General features: G+C 43.6%; 1 protein-coding gene across 1 annotated transcript in view; it reads left to right on the top strand.

Annotated features, from left to right (window-relative positions):
• The first annotated feature begins 7,727 nt into the window (after positions 1-7,727).
• Positions 7,728-21,132, top strand: part of PDIA6 (protein disulfide isomerase family A member 6) — a 28,015-nt gene continuing 14,610 nt past the window's right edge. The window contains exons 1-4 of the mRNA XM_007529842.3: positions 7,728-7,883; positions 14,150-14,291; positions 18,273-18,330; positions 19,353-19,479. Coding sequence (XP_007529904.1) covers positions 7,865-7,883; positions 14,150-14,291; positions 18,273-18,330; positions 19,353-19,479 — 346 coding nt within the window. The 5' untranslated portion in view covers positions 7,728-7,864. The remainder of the gene's footprint in view (positions 7,884-14,149; positions 14,292-18,272; positions 18,331-19,352; positions 19,480-21,132) is intronic.

Genomic DNA, 21,132 nt, shown 5'->3' on the forward strand with positions numbered 1-21,132 from the left:
CACCTGGTTAAGCGCATAGATTACAGTGCACAATGCCCCGAGTTCAGCCCCTGAATCCCACCTGCAGGGGGAGAGCTTCATGAGTGGTGAAGTAGGGCTGCAGGTGTCTCTCTGCCTCTTCCCCTCTCTATCTCCCCATCCCCTCTCAATTTCTCTCTGTCTCTGTTCAATAATAGCAAATAAGATTTTTTTTAAAAGAGGATTTTAACTTTTTGGTGGGGGAGATAGTATAATGATTATGCAAGACTTTCATGCCTGATGCTTTGAAGGCCCAGGTTCAATCCCCCACACCACAATGATCCAGGGATGATCAGTGTTCTGGGAGAGAGGGAGAGAGGGAGAGGAGAGTTTTTGAGTCAATACTTGTTTAAAAATAGTCTTGGTAAGGTTAGGGAGACAGCACTACCATAAGCCACAGTTGGACAGTGCTTTGGTTAAATTAAAAAAAAATAAGAATAGGGAGTCGGGCAGTGGTGCAGTGGGTTAAGCACCCATGGTGCAAAGCACAAGGACCGGCAGAAAGATCCTGGTCCGAGCCCCCCGCTCCCCACCTGCAGGGTAGTCACTTCACAGGCGGTGAAGCAGGTCTGCAGGTATCTATCTTTCTCTCCCGCTCTGTCTTCCCCTCCTCTCTCCATTTCTCTCTGTCCTATTCAACAATGATGACATCAACAACAATATCTACAAGGGCAACAAAAAAGGGAAAATAAATAAATAAATATTTAAAATAATAATAATGGTATACTAGATTATAGAAATACATATTATCAATTTACCTTTTGATGGTGAAAGGTATGTGTATTTATTTAATTTTTTAAGCATTTCTTAAAATTTGTATTTATTGGGAGCCTGGCGGTAGCACAGCGGGTTAAGTGCACATGGCGCAAAGTGCAAGGACTGGTGGGTATGAGGATGCTGGTTCGAGCCCCCGGCTCCCCACCTGCAAAGGAGTCGCTTCACAGCCTGTGAAGTAGGAAAAAAAAACTATTTATTTAGTATTGGATAGAGACAGAGAGAAATTGAGAGAGGAAAGGGAGATAGAGAGGGAGAGAGATAACAAGAGACACCTGCAGTCCTGCTTCACCACTAACGATGCTTCCCCCCCTGCAGGTGGGGACCAGGGGCTTGAACCTGGGTCCTTATACACTATAATGTGAGCAATTAACCAGGAGCACCAACGCCTTTGTGTGTTTATTTCTTTCCTGTCTTGCCCTACCCACACCGCATTTATTATAAAAAACAATGGAGGTCCAGTGAATAGCTGTTGCCAGTCATACCTAACTCCCAGTCCATTCTTTCTTCATGATTTAACACAGTTCTTTTGTCCTGAGTTCTACGTAATAAATTATCTCATGCCTAGTAAATCATGTGTGCTTGTGTGAGATTTGCTGGAGCTGAGATTTAAACTGTAATACAAACATGCCCTCACATACTTGGCTATACTTGAAAACAGCCTGTGGCATTGATGGAAAGGTGTGAGTCTGATCTTTCACACACTGCACTGTGCCAGCTTCCCAATGGAATGGGGAAGCATCCCAAGTGTCCATCAAGTGGAGAACACAGACTGCAGGATGTTTATACAGCAGGGTAGTGTGCTGCAGCTGCCAGTATAACTGAGTGGGGTATTGCGGGGGGGTGGGGGGGAGCTAACTACAAGATAATATAGCAGCATAGGACAGCGGCTAGAGAGCTGGACCTGGAAGAATGACATCCTGAGTTCAATCCTTGGCATCTCATGTGCCAGAATAATGCTCTGGTTCTCTTTCTTTCACTTGCATTAATAAATAAAAAAATTAAAAAATAGTCCATGCTGATGGATTCACTTTTACAACGTATCCAAATAGACAGACCAATCTGGGATGATCGTTCATGTTTCTAACTATCTTTTAAAGGGGCTATTCTGAGGTGCTGATTTTGTGGCATGTTCACTCTGAAAATATTAGGGATCTGTACCCTTAAAAATGTGTGCTCTTGGGGGCTGAATGGTGGCACACCCAGTTGAGCACACATGTTAGCATGCTCAAGGATCTGGGTTTGAGACCCCACTCCTACCAATATGGGAAAGCTTCATGAGTGCATGTCTACAGGTGTTTCTCTTTCTCTCTTCCTGTCTTCCACTTCCCTCTCAATTTCTCTCTGTCCTATCTAAAAAAGAAAGGAAGGGAGAAAGGAGGGAAGGGAAAGAGAAAGAAAAGGAGAGCGAGAGAGAGAGAGAGAGAGAGGGAAAGAGAGAAGGAGAAGAAGAGGAGGAGGAGAAAAATGGCCTCCAGGAGTGGTGGATATATCATGCAGGCACCGAGCCCCAAGCAATAATCCTGATGGGGGAAAAATGCTTTCATGGCCCAGGAGGTTGCGCAGCGGCTAGAGCACTGGAATTTATAAGCACAAGATCCATCTCCCAGCATTGCATGTGCCAGATTGGTGCTTTAGTTCTCTCTTCTCATCTCTCTACTTCCCTCTTGTGTTAATAAATGTATCTTTCTTCTTTATGTGTACTCTTTCTAAGTGAGTATGTTTGGATAAGTAGGCTCAGGCTGTATGACATAGTATCACAGACTGGATAGCTGAAAAAAACAGACATCTGTTGTCTCAGTCTTGGAGGCTGCAAGTCCAAAATCAAGGGTTGGTTTCTAGCGAGATCTCTTTCCTGGCTTGCAGATATCCCCTTCTGTGGGTTCTTACATGACTTCTTCTCTGTACACATCAACTCCTGCTGTCTCTAACTCTTCCTCTTCTGATGAGGACACCAGTCCTGTAGGATTAAAGCTCCACTCCTCCAATGTCTTTTAACCTTAATTACCTCCTTAAATGTTCTACTTCCTAATACAGTCCTACTGGGGAGTTAAGGCTTCAGCATGATGCATCTACAAGTGACATGACTCAGTCCAGAACAATGTTTTATTTCCATTAAAAGTTTACATAAGACAAAACTAGAGGCAGTGACACAGTGAAAATGTCCTTGTACTTCTGCTCCTTCTCTTTTGTTATTTTTGTTTTGATTTATTTTTATTTTATTTTATTTTATTGGGGAGATGATAAATTACAGAACATTTATTGATTTTAACTGCTCAGCTTTGGTTTATGGTACTGCTGTGTGTTGAATCTGGGATCTCAGAGCCTCAGGCATAACCTTGCTGCATAACCATTATGTTGTCTCCTTAGTCAAAGACTCTCAATGGTCCAGCTTTGAAGGCTGACTGCATACCCCCCCCCCCCCCCCCCCCCGCTCCCAAACAGGCATCCTAGTTCCCACTTCAGATGCAGGCTAAAGACAGTCACCAAGAGGCACCTTGAGAGGATGGGGAGAGGACCTCAGAGAGTGAGAAGCACAACCCAATAAAGATTCTGACGCTCCCAGTGTGGGAGCCTCCCAGGATCTGTCCATCAGAATATCAGAATTTCCCTGAACCAGGCAGAAGGTTCTGTGTAACTCCTGCGTTTTCTCTTTTCTGAAAGGGAATATTTATTATTATTCTCTTGCCCCAACCAACATTTTATGGTGCGAGTTTGAGGATGAAGAGGGAAATTTGTCTTTTTAATTTATGAATGCTACATAAATTTCGTGTCCCTGGGGGGTACATGAAAAATATCCAGAACCCTATTTATTTTTTTAACATTTATTATTTTTTATTTGATAGAACAGAGAAATTGAGAAGGGGATGAGCTATAGAGGAAGAGAGAAAGATGCCTGCAACACTGCCTCACCTCTTATGAAGCTTCCCCTCTGCAGGTGGAGACCAGGGACTTTACCCAGGGTACTTGTGGATGATAATATATGTGCTCAGTCAGGTGATCACTGCTTGAGCTCCCTCAGAATCTTATTTAAATAAGGTTAGGAGACTAGAAAGGAAATGTTCATGTGGGACTATGTGATAGCTTGGTAGAGCAGAGGGGAGCTCTCCCATCCTTGGATGGAGGTCTGGATAGACACCCTGCTTGTTAGTCTCACTCGTCATAGAGGTGAGCCAAGAGGGAAAAAGTCTCCCAGACTAAGCTTGCCTTGTTTGTCTCTCAAGCCCACAGAAACCCCAATACTTCCCTCCATTAACTGCAGGCCACATGGCCGCCTGCTTTAAGGTTCATTTACTCAAAGTTCACCTCACCTTCTGATCACAGAGAACACACCTTATCACACACTCCTAGCAGTGCCCTTTGATGTCCTTAATTTGCTTATCTTCTCTCTATCTCGCCTTAACTGGTTCAACCCCTATTCTCCCCTCAAATTCCTTTGGGTAATTAAATGCCTGAGACTAATTAAAATGTCAGGAGACTAATTATCTTGACCTTTATGTATCTGCATCAATTCTTGTCATACCAGCCCCCTACCATAGGGGCAAGCTGACCTTTAAGAGACCTGTAATTTCTGACATATTTGAATAATGTTCTTTGTTTGGTTTTCTGTTTAAACTCTTGCCTACCTGCTAATAAACGAGATTTGAGAGCACATCATTTCTCCCTGGTGTCTCTACTTCGTGTCGTCCCTTGAACAACAGAGAGAGAGAGAGAGAGAGAGAGAGCCAGTCGGATTAGCCTTCCTGCTGGTGTCACCCCGCGTGCAAATCATCAAACTACAGGGTCCAATGTATCTTGTATCCCCTAGAAAGAAATGATGCTGGTTTCCCTCTAGTGAAACTAAGGGGGAGGCTGGGGGAGGGGAGTCCCCCCTGGGGATTCAGGAAAGTGCCATGAAGGAACTAACTTTCCAGTCCTCTTATCTACTCACATGCTGTTTGTTTCCAAATAATCCCTATCTGTTATCAGAATAACTGGTTGCTTGTGTCTGAGGTCAACAGACACAGCAGTGGCTCCCATACAGACATCGTGAGCTGAGAAGATGGTGGTCCTGTTAGAATGCAGGAGGCAGAGTCCCTGAGTCACAGCAGGGAAAACTCTCCCCAGTGGGAGCGAGAAAGAAGCTAATTATGGGCCCCAGATCAGATCACATCGATGGGGTTTGTAGTCAATAATATTTATACCCCTTTCCCACATTAGGGAGCTACTTTCTTCCCTGATCCAGTTTTCTGGTCCTTTTCCCAGCCATGACATCATCTCCACAGACAATAACTTGGATCCACTGGCATATCAGATTTCAGGCTCAGGAGCAAAAAGAAAAAGGAAAAAAAAAAAATAGTATAGCCACAGGCCCTTTGGAATTTAACTAAAATATGCCTACTAGCTATCTACAAAATGAAGAGGACCCCCCAACACTTCATCTGCGCTATTCCAGCCCTTAGGTCCATGATTGGTCAATAATTTGTTTGGCTTTGTATGTTAACTCTCTTGTCAACCACCAGGTTCCAGATGCTAGCATGATGCCGACCAGACTTCCCTGGACAGACAATCCCACCAATGTGTCCTGGAGCTCCACTTGCCCAAAGCCCTTCCCCACTAGGTAAAGAGAGAGACAGGCTGGGAGTATGGATCAACCTGTCAATGCCCATGTTCAGCGGGGAAGCAATTACAGAAGCCAGACCTTCCACCACCTTCTGCATCCCACAATGACCTTGGGTTCATACTCCCAGAGAGTTAAAGAGTGGGAAAGCTATCAGGGGAAGGGATGGGATATGGAGTTCTGGTGGTGGGAATTGTATGAAGATGAACCCCTCTTATCCTATGGTTTTGTCAATGTTTCCTTTTTATAAATAAAAAATTTAAAAAAAAAAGAAACTTTCTGAAAAAAAAAAAGTTTCTTTTCTACTAATTTCTGGGTGGTAGAGACTCTCATGTCGGAGGCTCCAAAATCCCAGGTTCAATCCCCAGTACCACCATCAGCTAGAGCTAAGTAGGGCTCTGGTAAATAAACAGAAAGAAAGAGAGACAGAAAGAGAGAAAAGGAAGAAAGAAAGAAAGAAAGAAAGAAAGAAAGAAAGAAAGGAAGAAGAAAGGAAGAAGAAAGTATTCTCATATCAGCTGTTGCGATTTTAGGGTGGGTTGCTTCAAAGGCCATCACAGATCACCCTGACACATTAAACCCTTCCTTTCACCACTGCTCAGCCTGCATAGGATGTGAGTGACTCACCATGTCACACAGCACCCCAGCACTACTCCATCACCCACTTTCTCTTCAGGGACTTTTGTCTCACATTTAGTCATGTTAAACGTGTGTGACAGTGTCACCTGGTTGTGTGCTCTTCAAGGACTTTTGTTCCCTGTATCTGCAGTGATTCTCTCCTGTTTGCTGGGCAGATCTTCCAGACTTTGTTTTAGTATCCCTTCCACCGGGAAGACCTACCCAATTCACCAACCCTAGCTGGACCCCAGTGCACCCACAAATATCAGAATCAGAACTGTTTTATGCATTAAACACTACAGAAAAATAAACCATGAACACATTCCTAAGACAAAACCAAAATGCTTAAGTCCACTCCAAACACAAGAGGGGTAATCAGAGCAGAGAGATATGGCAATCTTTATGTTTCTTTTGAATTTTATTTATTAATAGTTTGTTACAAGATTGTAAGATTACAATGTATAGTTCCCACCACAACCACAACCAAAGTTCTGTATACCCACCTTCCCACCTTCCAAAAATAACCATTATAGTTCTTATAAATCTTACAAATAGTTTGCTAGTATCTGGGTATTTTGTTTTTGTTTGTGTGTTAGTTTTTGGCAATTCATGTAAATCAGATCTCTAGATTCCACATGAGTGAAATCATCTGCTTGCCTTCATTCTCTTTAATGAAGTAAAGTCTTAAGCCTTTCAAGTCAAGTCTCTGGAAGGTTTCCATTGTCTGTGAACTTTGAATAATTACGGTTATTATTATGCAAAAAATATTTTCCTGCTTCTTTAAGCCAACCACTTTTATTTCAATACCTTATTCTTAGTGTTTCAATATATACTGTAATCTTAACACGTCATGCTTCAGATATTTTACCTTTGAAACATTTTACTAAACACAAGACTACTATGAAGCATTGGCAGAACCTTTTCTGGGATGAGGAGGAAGCTGGTAGAAGTGAGAAGCCCAAAGCTGAAGCACCAGGGAATTCCACAAAGAGATTCTGCCAGTTGTGTGCCTAGAAGAGGGAGCTTTTAATGTAGTTCAGTACAGGGGCTGGGGAGATAGCATAATGATTATGTAAAAAGACTTTCAAGCCTGAGGCAGAAAAGGCCCCAGATTCAATCCCCAGTACCACCATAAATCAGAGCTGAGCAGTGCTCTCGTAAGAAGAATAAAATAAATCTAACATAAAAATAAAGCAATAAAGTAATTCAGCAAAATAAATCGTGACATTGTTATAAACAGTATGTGCTTAGCAAGCGCGTGTTTGTGTTGTTGCTTGTAACTGCATACTTGTCTGGGCACAAAAACATGTCATCTAATAAATTAGCAGATGCACTGATGGGCCCAAAGAAAGTTATGATCCCTGGGGATAAAGAGAGTGGGGGCCTGGGGTGATGGAATAGGGGATTAAAGTGAGAGGAAAGGGGAAGAGAGAGAGTAAGTGACCCCCTCTACAGTGATAAGGAAAACCAATCTGAACTCTGCAGCAAGAAAAGCAGCAACAGCCCAAGACAGAGAGGGATGATTTGCGCGACACTTGGGAAGTAGAGGCTGGTCAGTCCCGCCCCCCCCCCCAAGTCCCTCCTTCCGCCTCTCGCCCTCCCCAGAGAAAGAAAAAAAAAAACCAAACCGGTAACCTCTACCCGGCCGTCTCCCATTGGGCATGTAAATGAGAGACATCTTCCAGAACCAATGAAACGCGGCCACGGCTTGGCGACCGTCTTCCGGCCCGCCTCCGCCGCGCCGACCCGAACCTGCCTCGCGGACTGAAGGCGGGACTTGGGGCGGTGGCGGGGGCGCGGCGCGGCGACGGAGCTGAGGCGAGGGCTGAGTGTGCGGCTGCTCGGACGCTCGGCATGGCTCTCCCCGTGATCGGTAGGCGCGGGGCTCCTGCTGCGGGGGAGCAGCCTGGGAGGCCGTGATCTTCCACTGCGGGGCTTCGGTCCGGTAGCGGGTGGGTGCGCGCGGGGCCTTCGCGGAGCCCGCGCTGGACTAGGGGCGTGCGGGCCCGGCCCACGAGGGCGACGACGGGGAGAGCTCTGAGGGTAGTCGGGAGACCCCCAAGGGGAAAGGCAGCTGAGGGGGAGCAGCCCTTGGTGGAAGCGGCCCTGCGGGATTTCAGGCTTGGGGGGGGGGAGAGGGCACGGTAGTGGGTGCGCGAGGAGCTGGGGCGGAGGCGGTGCTCGAACCCGGGGCTGCGGGGACCACCCGGGCGGGCTGGCCGCCAGGCCCGGGGATGGAGAGCCGCGGAGGAGCCGCGGAGGCAGACCACTTAGGGCACAGTCCCGGAGGAGGTTACGGGCATTGGGGGTGCAACCTAAAAAGGGGGCGCCGGGCTCAGTGTGGGCTGGTTGCCAGGCCTGAGCGTGTACAGAGAACCCTCCAAGCCCCCCGCTTAGAGGGGGCAGCGGGAAACGTGCAGACACAGCCCGAAGCCAGCCTCTGGAAGGAAGAGCACGCACAGTGCCTCCCCTGCCACGGGGCTGGGGGTGCAAGGGTGCAGGGCGGGGGTGGGGTGGGAGGGTTTTAACTGTAACCGAGCTTCTGAAAACTAAATCCAACCCAGACTGTGTTCCGCGAAAGATGTCGATGTCTGTTTTAGAAATTACAGGTGGTCAAGTTGAGAGGACCTCGCCACCAGCCGTGAGCTCTCCATCCAGACCCCAGCCTTCCCTCCCCGGCGTTGACTAGCAGGGACTGGGAGCGAGTGACTGACTCCGGGCTTGAGTTGATACAGAGTGAGCTAGGCACACATGCTGGCTGTAGTGGGCTGGGCTGGGGTGCTAGTGATAGCAGACTGAGCTTTAAAAGAGTGTCAGTTCCCTCATGATCTTAATGCAGTCTGTCAGCCTTTTGGGGGGAGCCCTCCTGGTTTCTCGATGGCCGCTTTGGGATCCTGTACTCTTGCTAGTAGATGTGGGACAGAGATATTATGGCTGTGGATTTATAGCATCCTTAACGACTGTGAAGGAATAATGGGCAGCCACAGATGGCCAAACCATCTGCTTCCAGAGATTGTAGACGCTTGGATGTTCCAGTTTCCCATTGGTCCTCATTATCAGTGAGTGGGCTGTCGATGGGAATTTCAGGAACAGCATTATTGGTCGCCACTGACCTACTTTAGTCTTATGTGGGTCCAGGGTTTTCTGTTCCGTTGAGGTTGGTTTTTGTTTGTTTTGTTTGGTTTGGTTTTTGAGGAGAGGTGCATTTATGTGCCTGAATTTCACACAACTTTTATTTTTTTAATTGGATAGAGAGAAATTGAAAGGAGAGGGAGGTAGGGAGGGAAAGAGAAAGAGATACCTGCAACCCTGCTTCAATACCTGTGTAGCTTTCTCCCTGCAGGTGGGGACCAGGGGCTTGAACCTGAGACCTTGTTCACTGTAATGTGTGCACTTAACCAGTTGCACCACCACCTGGCCCCTACACATCTTTTTCAATCTTTTTCTAAGTTGTGTTTGATTTCCTTCTATCTGTACTAGTTTATATTCCCCTTTAAGGAGTTGTCATCTGGAACGTTTATGAAGACATTTCTTTCTTTTTTTTTTCCTCCCCACACCCACCCCCAGAGTCTTTTACTTTAGTGCAATACGCCAATTCCATTTTAGGTTCTACTTGTGTTTTCTTTTCTGATCTTTTTTTCAACTTCTGCCTGAGAATGAGATCATCCCATATTCATCCTTCTGTTTCTGACTTATTTCACTCAACATTATTTTTTCAAGGTCTATCCAAGATCGGCTGAAAACGGTGAAGTCACCATTTTTTACAGCTGAGTAGTATTCCATTGTGTATATATACCACAACTTGTTCAGCCACTCATCTGTTGTTGGACACCTGGGTTGCTTCCAGGTTTTGGCTATTACAAATTGTGCTGCCAAGAACATATGTGTACACAGATCTTTTTGGATGGATGTGTTGGGTTCCTTAGGATATATCCCCAGGAGAGGAATTGCAGGGTCATAGGGTAGGTCCATTTCTAGCCTTCTGAGAGTTCTCCAGACTGTTCTCCACAGAGGCTGGACCAATTGACATTCCCACCAGCAGTGCAGGAGGGTTTCTTTGACCCCACACCCTCTCCAGCATTTGCTGCTGTTACCTTTTCTGATGTATGACATTCTCACAGGAGTGAAGTGATATCTCATTGTTGTATGAAGACACTTCTATTCAAGAGCTATATATCTCTTGGGAGAACCATGCAAAGGCAATCAGAAGTTCACCATCATTAATAGAAGCAAGCAGACTGATAAGATAGTTTACTTGTTTTGCCACACTGGTAACCTGGGTTCAAGTCAGGCTCCCACCTTGAGGGATGGAGGTGACTTTGGTGCTGTGGTATCTTTCCCTCTCTACTTAAAAAAGTTGGCCAAAGGGCGGGAGGTAGATAGCGTAATGGTTATGCAAAGAGACTGTCATGCGGAGGCTCCAAAGTTCCAGGTTCCATCCTCCTCACCACTGCAACCCATGTTCGAAGACATGACATTTGCATGGAATGGAAGTATATTCTTGAAGTAAAAGTAACAATCCATCCCTATGGTGACTTAAGCTTTCTTGTAACCACCTGAAGAAGAGAAAATATCCCTATTCCCATCCCTGATTGGCAAGAGAAGGGAAAGAACTTAATTTGAGTTTGAGAAGTTATAAAGGGAAATCTATAATAAAGTGTCATGTATAAACATAGTGAAGTTTTTAAAATTTCATATTGCATACAGAAGTAAAAAAAATTCACCAAAATATTAATAGGTCATTCTTTTTTTAATTTTTATATTTTTCTGTATTTTACCTTTTGTTGCCCTTGCTGTTTTTTTATTGTTGTTGTAATTATTATTGTTGTTGTCATTCTTTCTTTTAAATAGATATCTCTTTCACTTTTTAAAATTTATTTTATTATTTATTTCACAAAAGAGACAAAGGGAGAGAAAGACCAAAACATCACTCTGGCATATGCTCTGCTGGGGATTGAACTCCATATCTCATGCATCCAAGTCCAGCACTGTAACTACTGTGCCACCTCTGGGGCTGCATTTGACTTTTCTGTTACCGAAAATTTCCAGTGAGTGCCGTGTATTGGAGTTGTATCAAGTTTTGCAAAAAAACAACAACAACCAAAAACCAAAGAACTTCTAAGTAGTGGGTCTCCCTAGAGGACTATCCAGGACCAAACTTATTAAGAATTAGGACCATATCTGCATAGGATCTTACTAACTTGCTTTGATAAATATATCAAACTGTAAATGTTTTTTGCAGCAATGAAAAGATTATTGAGGGACACCATCCAATAGAAATAAGATTTGGGACCAGGGAAATATATGCATTAGTAGCACACAGGACTAGAATGCAAGAGGTCTCAAGTTCAGTCACCAGCACTGCTGGTAACCATAGCTGTAATTTAAATTTTTCTAGTAGATACATTTATAAAAGGAAAAAAAAAGTAAAATTTGTTTTGATATACTTTATACTTACAGTACATCTGTCAGTGTAAAAGTTGTGGGGGGTGGTCCATGTGAGTGATGATGCCATGTTGACCAGCACTCACTGGGAACCCCCGTGGTTGGCCTTACTCTATCGCATTCACCTTTTCCCATCCTGCAGAATGGAGGAGGTCATCCTATCACTGCTTCTGGGCTCCCTCCCCTCCTAACTCTGTTACTTTGTTTTGCTATTCCCTCTGCTTTATCATTAACCTCTCCAGCTTGGCATGCTATTTCTTCTTTTTCATATTCAAATCACTCCCATCTTAAAAAATAAAACTTGCTAGGGGAGCCAGATGGTAGGTAGCGCAGCGGATTAAGCGCACTTGGCATGAAGTGCAAGGACTGGCAAAAGGACAGTTCGAGTCTTAGGCCCCCACCTGCAGGGGGGTTACTTCACCAGCACTGAAGCAGGTCTGCAGGTGACTGTCTTTCTTACCCCTCTCTGTTTTCCCCTCCTCTCTTGATTTCTCTGTCCTATCCAGTGACAACAACAGTAATAATAATGAGCAACAAAGGGAAAAAATGGCCTCCAGGAGCAGTGGATTCGTAGTGCAGGCACTGAGCCTCAGTGATATCCCTAGAGACTGAAATAAACAAACAAATAAATAAAAATAAAATAAAACTTCCTTCTACCCTTTATTCTCTTGCTCCCTCTCATTTATAATAAACTTGTAGGGGCTGGGCAGTAGTGCAGCGGGTTAAGCACTCACGGTGTGATGCACAAGGACCGGCGTAAGGATCCCGATTCGAGCCCCCGGCTCCCCACCTGCAGGGAGGTCACTTCACAGGCGGTGAAGCAGGTGTCTATCTTTCTCTCCCCTTCTCTGTCTTCCCCTCCTCTCTCCATTTCTCTCTGTCCTATCCAACAACAATAACAATGATAAACAACAAGGGCAACAAAAGGGGAAAAAATAAACTTGTGTAAAGAATGGTCAGTATAGCTCTTACTCTACTCTTTGTAAACTGCCTCCTGCTTGTTTTCACTTTCAGGGGTCCTAGTGACCTGTCATTATATCTGATCACAGTCTTTCCTGCCTGACTTTCCTATGGCATGTGTTACTGCCACCTATTCTTTCCCTTGGTTTACGGGACACTGCCCACGTTGTAGCCAGAAGACACTTTGTCAAAAGCAAATCTGATCACATGCCCTGCGTCCTTTTTAAAATATATTTACTTATTCCCTTTTGTTGTCCTTGTTTTTTTATTGTAGTTATTGTTGTCGTTGTTGGATAGGACAGAGAGAAATGGAGAGAGGAAGGGAAGACAGGGGGACAGAAAGACAGACAGCTACAGACCTGCTTCACCACTTGTGAAGGGACTCCCCTGCAGGTGGGGAGGGGCTCAAACCAGGATCCTTAGGCCAGTCCTTGTGCTCGCTTTGTGCCACGTGCGCTTAACCGGCTGCACTACCGCCGGACTGCCCCCGCGTTAATCCTTTAGTAGTATTGTGTCATAGTATTTTGTGGGGTGGCATGGTCTAGATCATGTACATGCATGCTACCAAAATGGCATGTTTTAAATCTTTTGGAGAGGGAGCTATTCCACCAGCACCCCTCCACTGTCCCTGGGGTTCTCCCCTTTGCATCCCCCAACCCCGCTCTCCCCCCTGTTGCTCTCATGTTGTGCTGGGACTTTGTTCAGACTCACCTATAGGGTGAGCTACCCCCCTCCACCCTGGGCACCATTACCTTTTATTAAAACCATGGTTTTCTTACAGTCTTAACAATATAATTCAAACACAGTATACTTGAAGAGTGTGATTATTTCTTCATGTTCCTGGCATCCTATACCTTTTTCTCTTGAGCACTGAGAAAACAACATGGGTGAATGGAGGAAACTTGGAAATGCAGCTTAGAGAGCCACCAACACGATCTGACCATAGACTGGCCACTTGACCTCATTCTGTCTTGGCTTCTTTCTTTACAAAATACAGATTATTTCTGTCGTCTAGTCAGTAACGCTGTGAAATATCAAGTGACGTAGTATAGGTGAAAGTTCTGTGCGAGTCCAGGTGGAGGATTTCACAAATCAGAATGCTGTTGGTGCACACGCCTTCAAAAAGAAGTCCTCTGGGGGTGGGGGGAGGTGGTGCTTAGAAACTTTCCATTTGAGATCTTCCAGATTCTATTTATTAAGTAAGCATTTAAATTGTGATTTAAGATGACATGCACAGACACCTACCTTAGAAAAACACTGGTCTCACATACTGCGTATAACAATTTAACAACCATTTGTTTTGCTGAATGACTAAAAGTTCCGATGTTTAGTTAGGCAAAGTTCTTGTAAAGTCGTGGAAGGAATAAATAGTGTGGATTACCCAGTCACAAAGCTAGATGTCAAGTTCCAGTTTTTCAATGTGTTTCCAAAGTACTGATTTTTTTTTTTTTTTTTGCCATGTGCGCTTAACCCGTTATGCTACCGCCCGACGACTTTTTTTTTTTTTTTTTTATAATTAATAACTCGAGTTGAGTGGGCAGACTGTCTTGTTAGCCTTGCTTAGCAATGCAGGCAGGAATTAAACTCTAGGGATTCCAACAGCTGTAGGAAGATGTGGAGGATCCTGACCCTCCTGTGTGAAGGGCCATGGCTAGTTGAAGGAAACACTAGCTGCCCTCTTTGCCGTCAGAGCATAAACTGCCACTAATGGTGTGCTTTTTGTTGTCACTTCAGGTCTGGTGGCCTGTACCTTCTTTCTATCGGTGAATGGGCTGTATTCCTCTAGTGATGATGTCATTGAATTAACTCCATCGAATTTCAACCAAGAAGTTATTCAGAGTAATAGTTTGTGGCTTGTAGAATTCTATGCTCCATGGTAAGTATTATAAAATAGTTGCTAGACCTTTATGATACTTTATAAAATTTGGCGGAATGCTCTATGAAAGTGTGACTTCATTCATCCACCTGGATTTACCTAGTGTACTTGGTTAAAAGAGTTAGAGAGGGGCCAGGCAGTGGTCCACCTGGTTAAACACTCACATTAAAGAATTAGAGAGGAGTCACCAGGGAGGTGACTTAATATTAGAGCTCAGGATTTATATCTATAAGGCTTTGGATATGATATTCCATGCTGCTTATCATGCAGCAGTGCACTCCTGCGTGTATGTCTCTCCTTAAATTAAAGATTAGGGGGAGTCGGATGGTAGCACAGCAGGTTAAGCACAGGTGTCGTGAAGCTTAAGGACCAGCATAAGGATCCTGGTTTGAACCTCTGGCTCCCCACCTGCAGGGGAGTCGTTTCACAGGTGATGAAGCAGGTCTGCAGGTGTCTATCTTTCTCTCCCCCTCTGTCTTCCCCTCCTCTCTCCATTTCTCTCTGTCCTATCTAACAATGACGACATCAATAACAACAATAAAAAACAACAAGGTCAACAAAAAGGGAAAATAAATAGATATATGTATGTATAAAAGAGGGTTGATTCCAGAAACAATCAGTGTCATCTTAAAAGGTAGTTTAGTTTGGAATACATTCTATTTCTTTATATTCACTGTGGGTGGGGTGGGGAAGCAGTGTAATTCCCATTGAAATTAGTAGTACGTGGAGGTATATAGTCAGAATATAATTGCATTGTTCATGTGGATAAAATATTTTTGACACCAAATAAAACAAAAACCCAACAAATAGAAGATTGGTGGAAGTGGAGCAGACTATGCAAGAGACAGTCCCTGCTATAAACATTGATTGGAGGCCCTCGGTACTCAGAGAAGCCACCTAGCACCAGCCAGCTGTGTGTGTCTTACAGGAGCTGCATGGTGATCTGAGATCCACAATAGTCTTGTTTGGTTGGTTGCTTTTTTTGCCACCAGCATCATTCATGGGGCTCTGTACCTGCACAAGGAATTCACCTCTGGTGGTCTGGTAGGCTATCAGCCATGAGGTTCCGAGTTCAGTCCCCCTGGTAGCACACGTGCCAGAGTGATGTCTGGTTCTTTTTCTCTCTCTTCCTATCTTTCTCATAATTTTTTTTTTTCCTCCCTGGAGCACTAAGCAGCTCTGGTTTGTGATGGTACAGGGGATTGAACCCTGGGACTTTGGAACCTCAGGCATGAGAGTCTCTTTGCATAACCATTATGCTGTCTATCCCTGGCCTAAAAAAAAGGGAAGGGGTTTCACCTCTACTGGTAGCTTTTTTCTTTTTCTTTTTTTTTTTTTTTTTGCTAGGACAGTTAAATTGAGAGGAGAGAGGGAGAGACACCTGCAGCATTTGCTTCATTGCTCATGAAGCTTCCCCTCCTGCAGATGGGGAGTGGGGTCTCAAACCTAGGTTTTTGCACATTGGAGCTTGTGTGCTTAACCAGGGGCGCCACCACCCCCAGAATAGTCTTTTTAGGTGTCGACCATGCCTCCTGGCCTCACATAAAGATTTTCTTTACTTAGGGTGGTGCCAGGATTTTGGAGCCTCAGGCGTGATAGTCTCTGCGTAATTTTCTTACCTAAGTGGGCTCATTTTAGGGTATGCCTGATGAAGGGTTTTCCCCTATTACTTTTTTCTTTTTGGAAGACCTGCTACTGAGTTTTGGAAACTTAATACCAGTCCTCATGGACTCTTGCACTTAACATTGTGTAGCAAATTAAAGCAAAACCTTTTACTTTAAGCATTTATGTGTTCACACTGTGAATACTATTTGTTTTGAGATTTTTTTTTTTAATCTATTTGGTTTTTGTTTGCCAAATCCAAATGAGAGTTCACAGTACTAAATGTACAAATTGTAGTGTGCAAACTGTTAAACTGTTAGATCTTTTTGTGTAGTTTTTTTCTTCTGCTTTCTTAATGCATAGTTTTTATACATCAAGATTCTTATCATCCATGGCATGAGTCATTCACGTTGTTTGGGGGGCACTACAAAGCTACACTTGACAGCATAATTGATAAGACAGGATTGGGACCTGGTAGATAATTGTTACTGTCACACAGGTAGAGTTGTGCTTCATTGTTCTTGATGAGAATGTCTGCTGTCACACAGGTAGAGTTGTGCTTCATTGTTCTTGATGAGAATGTCTACTTAGAACAGACACTTTTAAACTTCTTTTTTTTTTTTTTTTGCCTCCAGGGGTATTTCTGTGGCTTGGTGCCTACACCACGAATCCGGTATTTCTGTGGCTTGGTGCCTACACCACAAATCCTCTGCTCCTGGAGGCCATTTTTCCCATTTTTGTTGCCCTTGTTGCATTTGTTCATTTATTGTTATTATAGCTGTTGTTGATGGGTAGGACAGAGAGAAATGGAGAGAGGAGGGGGAGAGAAAGATAAGACACCTGTAGACCTGCTTCACCACTTGTGAAGCGATGCCCCTACAGGTGAGGAGTTGGGTACTCGGACCGGGATCCTTAAGCCAGTCCTTGCGCTTTGTGCCATGTGCACTTAACCCGCTGCACTACTGCCCGGACCCCTAAACTTTTTTTTTTTTTTAAGAGTTCTTTATGAGACTTCTAAAGACAAGCAGGAAAGAGCTCTCTCTTTTAATACTTATTTTTTTGTTGCCTTTATTGGTTTTTTATTGTTGTAGTTACTGTTATTATTATTGATGTCTTTGTTGTTGGATAGGACAGAGAGAAATGGAACGAGGAGGGGGAGAAAAAGACACCTTCAGACCTGCTTCACCACCTGTGAAGCAACTCCCCTGCAGGTGGGGAGCCGGGGGCTCGAACCAGGATCCTTATGGCTGGTCCATGTGCTTCTCACCACCTGCGCTTAACCTGCCGCACTACCGCCCAACTCCCCTAAACTTTTTGTGCTTGGACTTTAGCAGTTTGGTGTGAAGGCCTTAGAATCCCTTCCTAGAATAAAATAGCATGTAGGGTAAAGTAGAGCATATAGCATCACAAAGGAAACCTAAAATATTGAAAAAAATCAACAAAATATTGAAGTACATCTATATGTACTTACATAACTACAAGATCCAGCAGCAGTTCTAGCACCTAGCCACCCATAATTCTGAAGTTAGTAATGAGTTTGAATTATTCTTTTTTTTTAAATATTTTTATTTATTTATTCCCTTTTGTTGCCCTTGTTGTTTTATTGTTGTGGTTATTATTGTTGTTGTCATTGTTGGATAGGACAGAGAGAAATGGAGAGAGGAGGGGAAGACAGAGAGGAGGAGAGAAAGATAGACACCTGCAGACCTGCTTCACCGCCTGTGAAGCGACTCCCCTGCAGGTGGGGAGCCAGGGTTCGAACCGGGATCCTTATGCCGGTCCTTGTGCTTTGCGCCACCTGTGCTTAACCCTCTGCGCTACAGCCCGACTCCCTGAATGATTCTTGAAGCTACTGCACATGGCGCTAAGCAAATGGCTGTGACTTTTATTCCTGAAATAATTAGAAGTATGACTAAATTATGTTGTTAATATTTATAGTTAATGGAATCATAAATTTGACATGCTGACTAATGAAAATAGAGGGTGTTTTTTTGCCATCAGAAGTCACAGAGCTCCAAACTTTTGGTTTGGAGCAAACTTTTGTTTGAAGACTTCTGAGTCAGATAGAGGGTATTCTATACTTTTATATCTGTGACACTTTTATCTGACTTTATACTGCTTGACATTGATGTTGAAAGTTATTTTCAGGCCAGTGATATAGCTCACCTGGAAGTATACATGCTTCACCATAGACAACCTGAGTTCAAGTCTTGACACCACCACCACCATGAGCGGGGTTGTGGTGTGGGGGGGAGGGGTTTCAGTACTGTGGTCTCTCCTTCCGGATCTCTCTCTTAGTGTCTGTGGTCTTCTTGGATGCTTTTTTTTGAATGGGAGATAACAGACTAACTGACACTTTGTGTTTTCATCTCCTAAAAGGTGTGGCCACTGTCAGAGGTTAACACCAGAGTGGAAGAAAGCAGCTAGTGCTTTAAAAGTAAGTCTCTGTGCCCACCATCATTGGTCTGTACCTGTTTAAATAAGTGTACAAATGGGCTTGGTGTCTGATAAAAAGCCAGTTGACGTATTGTTGTCCAAAACCCTGTTCTAGTGCTGAAATCATGTAGAAACAACAGGTTAATAAACAGTATATTTTTTGTTTTGGTTTGGTTTATTTTTATGACCAGAGCAGGACTCAGTGTTCCCTGTTAGTGGTGCTGGGGATGTAACATGTATGTTACTGTTGTGCTATCTCTCAACCCTACACTATGATTTTTTTTTATTGTTGTAGTTATTATTACTAATGTCATTGTTGAATGGGACAGAGAAATGGAGAGAGAAGACAGAGAGGGGGAGAGAAAGATAGACACATGCAGACCTGCTTCACCGTTTGTGAAGCGATTCCCCTGCAGGTAGGGAGCCGAGGGCTCGAACTGGGATAGTTGTGCAGGAATTTTTTTTTAAAGATTTTGTTTATTAGAACCAGTGCATCACACTGACATAAACATAACATTAACACATAAACACATGGGATGCCAGATACTAGACTTGAGAACCCATGCTTCCAAGTCCAGTGTCCCGCTCTGTGTGCCACCTCTCGGGCCCTACACTGTAGTGTTTATGTTGGGCTTTCTTAATTTTGTTTCTTGGGCAGTTGTTATGTCATCAAGTCCTGATGATTCCAGAAGCTGTAGTGTTTCCTTTATGGGACTAACTTGCTTGTCAGCCATCATTTCAGTTGGGAATTAAGTCCTCAGTGATTCTGTTTCTATACCTAAGCCTATCCTTAACTTATCTCCTCTCTGAACTGGCATGAATCAGATGACCAGTTTCTGCTTCAGTTGAGGAATACGGCTAGGGAAATAGCTCAGCATAGCAGAAAACATGACTAAGGTGCCTGAGACTCCCAGTTCGGTCCTCCCCTCTCTTGTACTGGTTTGGTGTACTGGCTGCTCTCGTGAAATAAATACAATTTTTTTTTTTTAAAGAAAAGTGAACATTTCTGTTCTTTTTCCACAGGGTGTTGTGAAAGTTGGCGCAGTGAATGCAGATAAGCACCAGTCCCTGGGAGGTCAGTACGGTGTCCAGGGATTTCCTACCATCAAGATTTTTGGATCCAACAAAAATAGAGCAGAGGATTATCAGGGTGAGGACTTTTCCTAACTCCCAAGATACTGTAACTTGTTACCTCTACTTTCAACACGTTTCTCAGTTCCTTTGTCTCCAAATTTCTTCATTTATAACATGGGATAGAATATTCCTCCCTCTTCTGGATTCCAAAAATTGAATAAACATTATAACAGGTAAAATATCTTTTGTTATGCATTATGTTCTGCTGCCTTCTTGTCTTGTTGTAATTTTCTAAATGCCATTTACTTAGTAAAGTTATACAAGTATTTTGTTCTAATTTCTCTTTCCTCTGTTCTACAAAAAGGGTCTTAGCGTATCCATGTGGGGGGAAAAAAAAGACTCTGGAATTTGAAAGTAGTGTAAATTGTCTTCTGACGTTAATTTGTGGTATTCTTCCCATAAATTTACACCTTACATAAACACATAGTTAATTATTACAGTTGGTTTTAATCTTCTAAACTGTTATGATAAATAAGTACCACAAAATTATCCCGTGTTGTAAAAATGTAAAGTATCTGATGTGGATTAGTGAGGTAAAAAGAGAATTCTGACTCTAGAGTCTCAAAGCTAACTTTTTAGTTACCCTGTTCTTTTATGGAGTAATCCTATTTTAATTAAGATAAACCACAAAGGTAATTAGGGACAAAGAAGATAGTGCATAGGTTATGCCTGAGTCTGCAAGGCCCCAAGTTTAGTCCCTGGCACCAACATGAGCCAGTTGACTGGTTCTGTGTTTAAGATTTCATTATATGGGACATTTAAGGTACTAATTTTAGTGTCTAACATTTGCTTGTTTTTAAATGCTCTATATGAAGAGAATGAGCTTCTATGGTTGGGGGTGGTAGGAAGGAGATTCTACATCACAATATAGCAAAACATTGTAGTTTGTACTTTTTGTATTTTGCACATTGTATTTTGCCTTGTATCGCACTGATCAAGAAAATGTTCTAGAAGAAAAAAAAAGGAAAGTGAATAGGAATGTTGAATCTGTGGAGTGTGAACTGCTGGCCTCATCACTTAAGCCCAGCAAAATTGTGTAGCTGCAGCAGACAGTAAGGCCTACAAAGCCTAAAAGATAATGGCTGCCTGACCCTGTACAGAAGGAATTGCTGGTTTTTGTATTAGAACATGGGGCCAGGCATTGGCGCACCTGCTTAAGCACACACATTACAGTTCACAAGGATCAGATCAAAGTTCAAGCCCCTGTTTCCCACCTGCAGGATAAAGCTTCACAAGTGGGGAATCAGGGATGCAGGTATCTCTCTGTCCCCTCCCCCCCTCTGTCCCTCCTTTTCCCTCTCCCCCTCCTCCCCCTCAACCAGATTATGGTGGTGCAGGGGACTGAACCTGCAACTTTGGAGCCTCAAGCATGAGAATATGTTTCCATAGCCATTATCCTATCTATCCCCACCCTCTCTCTCCCTCTATATTCCCCTTCCCTCTCAATTTCTCTCTGTCTCTATCCAATAATAAATCAGTAAAACAAACAATAAAAGGTAACACACTTGCTATTGTCCAAGGTGTAGTATGTGATGATGTAAACACATTCTGTGTGCCACTAAGTCTACTATGATCTCAGTTTTCCTCTTTCTGAGCAGTTTGGTTAGAAAAATCTCAAGAAAAAAGACTGAGTGAAAGATGAAATTCTACAAAGCTGAAGGAATTTTTT

This window comes from Erinaceus europaeus, chromosome 3 (assembly GCF_950295315.1).
Source record: "Erinaceus europaeus chromosome 3, mEriEur2.1, whole genome shotgun sequence".
NCBI classification, from domain to species: Eukaryota; Metazoa; Chordata; class Mammalia; order Eulipotyphla; family Erinaceidae; genus Erinaceus; species Erinaceus europaeus.